The sequence below is a fragment of the Aplysia californica genome, unplaced genomic scaffold (assembly GCF_000002075.1).
Source record: "Aplysia californica isolate F4 #8 unplaced genomic scaffold, AplCal3.0 scaffold00804, whole genome shotgun sequence".
Taxonomy (NCBI): Eukaryota; Metazoa; Mollusca; class Gastropoda; order Aplysiida; family Aplysiidae; genus Aplysia; species Aplysia californica.
The window spans coordinates 75,110-81,671 of record NW_004798074.1 but is presented as its reverse complement, the minus strand read 5'-3'; the positions used below and the strand labels follow the sequence as shown (position 1 = coordinate 81,671).

Genomic DNA, 6,562 nt, shown 5'->3' with positions numbered 1-6,562 from the left:
CTTCTTCTTCTTCTTCTTCTTCTTCTTCTTCTTCTTCTTCTTCTTCTTCTTCTTCTTCTTCTTCTTCTTCTTCTTTGCTGGTATGAGAATATTTCTTTCGATTCATGGCTTAACTCACATCTGTCATCAATCAGCCTTTAAGAATCCGAGACACACCCTGCACTCTGTAAAGGCTTTCAGAGACAATGTTTTATTGAAATATTTAGAAATATTTAACAAACGCATAAAATCCAGTATGTCTGATTTCTTAAACTATACTTACCGATTTTTATCGACACTTATTATTTTGAGTCTACTTTATCTTTTCTTCCCCTTACCCTTCATTATGATATTATTGCTGAAGTTACAGAACTATTTTAGACGTGATTCGATAAACGACGTCTCTTATTTGATTCTCCAGCAGAGTGTTCTTGAACTAGATATTTTTGTGGACTTTTCAGGGCTCTCAACCCATATGACTCGTCCTCCTATCGGAGATGGGCTTTAGATTCGAAGGTCTCTCCTCTTAAATAACCTATTTACGTTGAAAAATGGTGCTAAATCCTACCAAGCTTTCACGTGAAAGTTGTCCATGGTCAAAGGGAGATTACTTACCACAGTCATCGTGCTCCCGTTTACTTCCCTTATGCTGTCAATAGTCATGTTTCCCGTGATACACTTCTCCACGTACTTACTGCCGTCCCACGTCATTGTATACTGGGGAGGGGGGGGAGGTGGTAACAAAATGGCATGAATGTCTCAATATCATTGTTATACAGGATGCATGGATGGTAGACCTTACAGGATTTTAAAAAATTATTTAATTACTTTATAGGGGAGGTTTATAACAATAAAATCATCATCTTTGGTTAGGAAATAATCGTACACTGTATTTCCTAACTTGTCCAATGTCCAATTCATCAGCAACATTTTATTTTTGTCATCATCATTTTTGTAATGGAGAAATAACTATTATGATGACTTGGGAATAAGTAAGACACATTTTGAGTATTCTAAAAAGAACTATACATAGAGCCAATTATCATCATTTTGAAAATTACGAAACAAATCGAAACAGACTTCCCTCACCCAAAAAAGGGAAAAAAAGAAGAAAAGAAAAGAAAAAAAAAGACTTTTTAAAAATCCCCCTACCGAACCACCGCCCCTTCCAAAAAAAAGTGAGCAAAAAATGACCGGTCGATCATCGTCAGAAATCTGTCACCCTTCAAGACGTTGTTTACCTTCATCATCATGCCTTCAAGAGTCTCGACTTCCGATTCCTGTCCCATCGTTAGTGTATACGTCTTAGGCTGCACCGACGGGTCGTTGGTTACCTTGGCAACGCACGTGACGTTATTGCCGTCTACAGAGTAAGTCACCTCGTACTCCCGCTTCTTAATCGTTTCGATCATGCCGTCAGGCACTCCTGGAATTTGAATTTGAATGTAGATGTTTTACGGCCCTACCGACACAATTTAGATTATTTCGAAATCGGGCTTTGACCCTGCCTCTCAGGGCCAACCTGGGCTGAGAAGTGCACAACTGTTATTAACGTACCGTCACAGGTGACGCAAAAATTACGTTAGGGCAGCATAGTAACATTTGTTAAAGAATGTCTGTGCGTCCCCAATCTTGTGCATCAGCCCCACAGCATGCCACAAGTGTATCGAAACAAATATATTATACATTTATCGAAAGGAACAGATCTTCATAAACTTCGATAGCTCTGGTTACGCTTTATACTTTTTCGATTTGGGAACGTCGGGATTTTAGAAAAAAAAATTATATGCTGTAGGACATGGTATGTTATCGTTTTGCACTCTGCATGAGCAAAAAGGCTTGCAGGTGAATATCTGCTGAAAAATAAAAAATACGAGGCATATAATACTCCTCACACAAGAGAACCTGTCATCTATGACTCTGGTATATAAAAGTCTCAAAGGGCCCTTAAAAATAACTTTTATATTCTACATGGTCTTCGCTTTCTTCACTTGTCGCGGTCTCCTTTCATCATTATACCAGAACTTTTCTAGCAGCCCGAGCAGGAAAACAATTGCCAGGAAAGCGTCTATGTCAGAGCTGCATAAAGGCTGTTAACAATAGGACTGTTTGGGGAATACAATATTTTAGTGAGCTGTTTTCACAGCGGTATTTGTGGTTAAATGCCGCGGCAGCATGCGGTAGAAAACAGTCCAATGGAATGAGGCCTTTGCCTTTAGTGTGTGGCATGGTGGTGAAACTAAGTGGTCGTCAAATGTTGTCAATTTTAATGGAATTTCTTTCTTTCTTTCTTTATTAGTTTCTTTGTTTTTTTGTTTCTCTCTGTTTCCTTCTGGTTCCTTCTATGTCTCTTTGAAACACATGCCTGTGTGGATTTGATTTTAAAAACTTTCATCTGAAACAAAATATTATATAATTTTGCAGTTTCTAGAGGCACTCAAGCTTTGGAAGTCACCAAATTTTGGTGGCCATTTTCTCACTAATTTTATCTATGATGCCGGGTGACCCCCCCACCCCGTCTCCTAAACGGAAGCCTGCCAATTTGTCACAAGCCCAGTAAACTGTTTTTCACTGGTCCAGTTTGTCACAGGCCGCGACTGTGCCCAGTATTACGGAAGCTACCACTGATACTCTCAAAAAGAGTAAATGAATGCTTGATTGTATGAACTAAATTTTTTTTTTAATTGTTTTTAACGAAAGAACATTCACTGTTGAAATTTTACAGAGTAATTTGCTTTGGTTTGCATACAAAAAAGGAAGAAATATTGAAGAACACAAGCTGAATTGACATTTTAGAGGGACTATCTCTACACCACCAATTTGAAGGTGGAGAATAAAAAAAACTTAAGTTACAATGACAGTGTTAAAAGTACTGTAGTTATGACAGTCATCAATACACAAATACTCAAATGAAATTGTGACACACTGAACCTGTGACAAACTAGGCAGCCCCCCTCCTCAACCCCACCCAACACACCTTCCACTTTCTTCAATCACAAATATATCGGCTCCTATTCAAGATAGATGGGTATTTCTATTCACCAAAAAGTAAGCAAAATAACAGGTTTTAAGGTGATACCAATAACTCAATATGCACCTAAACTGACGAGGGCCTGATTCCACCCTGTCGTGACAAATTATGTGTCTTGCGTGCTACTACGAAACGGGAGTTTTGCCAGAGGCAGGTGCAAGCTCTAATAGTTTGTGCTGCTGTGAACTTGCGTGGAGGCATGAGCGTTTTTGAGAGAAGATATTTTATTTGGTCTTGCAAGCAGTAGTTCTGGCATTTCAGAAACTTCAGACGACCTCTGACGGATTCAATCATAAAAAAAGAAATGTTCACAATTTGAATTGAAAAGGGAGAATCATGGCACCTTTTTGTGGTTCTTGTCAATATGGGAAGGTTGAAGCTACACGAAGTGTGAAACTCACACGCAAATGTGTGGGGTAGATAGTCAAATAGACTGAGAGACAGATAAAGAGGAAGACAGCAAGAGAGAGAGCAAGACAGGGAGAGAGAGAGCAAGAGAGAGAGATAGAGAGTGTGAGAGAGAGAGAGAGAGAGAGAGAGAGAGAGAGAGAGAGAGAGAGAGAGAGAGCAAGAGAGAGAGAGAGAGAGAGAGAGAGAGAGAGAGAGAGAGAGGGGGGGGGATATACAAGTACACAAGCGATTTATGTTCAGAGCAAATGTCGAAACAATACACTCACCGGCAGCTTTCAAAAATTCATCAACTTTTTCTGCTTTAGGCTCTGCGATCCAGGTACCTGATATGCAGTCCATGGTTTTGAATTAGGGAAGGGGTTACAAGAACTGTAAATATCTTTAGCACGCAGCTGAAGAGTAAAAGAAAAATAATTTTTAGAGTAGACCTTTGTTCACAATTGTCGTCTATACGTTAAGATTAAGTTGAACAATACGTTCTCTTTCTTCAGTGTCCTATTTAGTTTATAAATGCTTAACTTAAGATATTCTAAAACAGTTGCTGCAACAATAAAACAAAGTATGTTCCACATACATTTTCAGATTGTTTTTTATTTCCACAACTCAAAGGGCATCGTGATATAAGGGGGATAAGATGACAGAATGGAATTGTTAGCTGTCGCTCTTTTACAGTGCTTGCCAACCTGGTCTGTATCGCCCACTAATCGGAGACTTGATCATTTTGGTGCTTGTGGTTCACCCTGATAGAAAGAAGTAAAGTTTAATATCCCCCTCCCCCTCCCGTGAAAATTCCTGAAGGTGGGCGGTATGAAATTAATTAGCTTCTTAAATGTGACACAAGTGGGCATTAGCTCTAAACCTGTTGTTGGGCACTGCTTTTGGTACAAAAAATTAATTTAGATGAAAGGTCACCTACTTTAGTAGCAAAAGGTATGTTATGTGGGCAACATACTGTATAGTATCCTACCAAAATAGTTACAGATATGCCTACAGAGTAGAAAATAAATGCTACATTGCGTAATCTTAATAAATGTTAATTCGCTTAATCTTAATAAACGTTACTTTGCTTATCGTAATACACGTTACTTGGTGTGATGTAATAAATGTCATTAAGTGTAATCTTAATAAACCTGTCTTCAAGTTAAATCGGCACCAAGTGATCAAGGCTGTGGACTTACCAATACCCCGAGTGTCGTCTATGTAAATGACGGAGCTGGCCGCAGTGCCCTGCATGTATTAGAGTGTGTGCAAACTGACCTGATTTACTTATCAACACAAGCGGCTTATAGACTGCCGGTCCTCGGTATTAATGACGCGAACAGCCTTATTGATTTCGTTATATAAGCGGGGCTTCCAGTGCATTTCTAAGCTTTGGACTTTGTTTTAAGATTTTTATGTAAAGTTAACTGCGGTGTATATTATGCGATATTGGCCACCACGTTCTTCAGGTTAAAAAACATACACTTAACAAATTAAAACAAAACAAAACAACCCCCCCCCCCCCCAGAGAGAGAGAGAGAGAGAGAGAGAGAGAGAGAGAGAGAGAGAGAGAGAGAGAGAGAGAGAGGGGGGGAGAAAGAGAGAGAGAGAGAGAGAGAGAGAGAAAGAGGGGGGGGTTACAAGCAAAAGTGAACATTCAATAATATTTTTCAGCTGAAACGGAGTTTGGAGTTTGATGAAGGTATAGTGTCATATACATGTGCTTTGCCTCACAAAGCAATGCATATTTCCCCTCACCTCCTATTATCCACTGGAAACATTGATTCCACTTTTAATAAGAATTTTACGGCACTTGCAACACAAACAGGTCATACAAATACAGAAGGTAAGAAGAGCTGTTATGAGAGAGTAACAAACGTAAAAAAAGAAGGATTGAAAAGGGCGATAGAATCAGACGTTTGACAGGAAAGAAGGAGTAAACCATATCTAGATCTAGGCACCCGCTAAACACCCATAAACATTATTAATTATCTTTTAGATTACCTACTTTAAATCGACATAATCGTCTCCTCCCCACTTTGGTTTCAGGTTGGTAGAACGTCCCGTGAAAGACGATCCTAATTTTTTAGCAGCGTGACTTGATACTACTATTCGTTTAAATTAACATTAAGTAGATCGCAATAATTAGTTTTCGCCAAAAAAAAATCAAGAAACAAAACAAGCGAGCTGACGAAAAACAATGTTATCAGCGGCTGCGGTCGAATTACCACCCAACCACCACTGCAACACAGCTTCTAAATACATCAGCAACAGCAACAACAACAACAGCAGTAACAGATCGTTTGTACAAAATTTGATATTTATTATTTTATCTACATGGAATAAATGAATGATTAACAACGACGACAACGACGACAAAGACGACGACGAGGACAACAACAACAACAACAACAACAACAACAACAACAACAACAACAACAACAACAACAACGACCACAACACAAGCAGCAACAGCAGCAGCAGCAACACAAGTTCCGTGTTTATATAATCCAATATTCATGATTTAATACACACGCTTTAAAGGACTTACAATTTTCGTTTCCTCTCTCAGAAGCTCGCTATCACTGCTTAGCTCTTCAAAGCTTTCTGTATTGGTAGGCTAGAATGAGTGTTTTCTGTCTAGCGTAGGTTTGGTAGTGTTCCAATTCTCACTGGATTATAGGGGTCGACGTCTTCGGACTAGAAGCTCAAGTTTCGGACCGCCCTTATAGTTATAAGCTTGATAATAATAAAATAATAATATATAACATTTATATAGCGCATTTCCAAAAAAAGTAGCTCAATGCGCTTTACATTGGAATACCCATTTTTCAAAAACCTTTCTTACTACTTCCTTTCTTCTCAAGCAATATACAATAACGCACACACACACACACAAACACATACACACACACACACACACACACAGACTATTTTCATCCAGACATAGGAACAGAACAAATATAATGAAAGATAACGTTAAAAGCTTATGAAGGATAGGCCTGTAGGAACAGAACATGTTTAAGATGTCTTTTGAAGCTATCAAGTGTTCTTATTATGAAATGCTGCAATAACTGAAAATAGGCCGGTCTATTCGGGTGGAAAGAAAAACAATTATGACTATGTACTTAATCGTATTAGAGATTGTACTATTAGATCTCT

At 38.7% G+C, this 6,562-nt stretch overlaps 1 protein-coding gene across 1 annotated transcript in view; it reads right to left on the bottom strand.

Annotated features, from left to right (window-relative positions):
• Window positions 1-6,135, bottom strand: part of LOC101848784 (fatty acid-binding protein, liver) — a gene marked incomplete in the record, with an annotated part of 7,357 nt that extends 1,222 nt beyond the window's left edge. Inside the window, 4 exon segments of the mRNA XM_013088749.2 lie at window positions 605-696; window positions 1,221-1,405; window positions 3,688-3,813; window positions 5,952-6,135. Coding sequence (XP_012944203.1) covers window positions 605-696; window positions 1,221-1,405; window positions 3,688-3,760 — 350 coding nt within the window.
• Window positions 6,136-6,562: the final 427 nt, after the last annotated feature.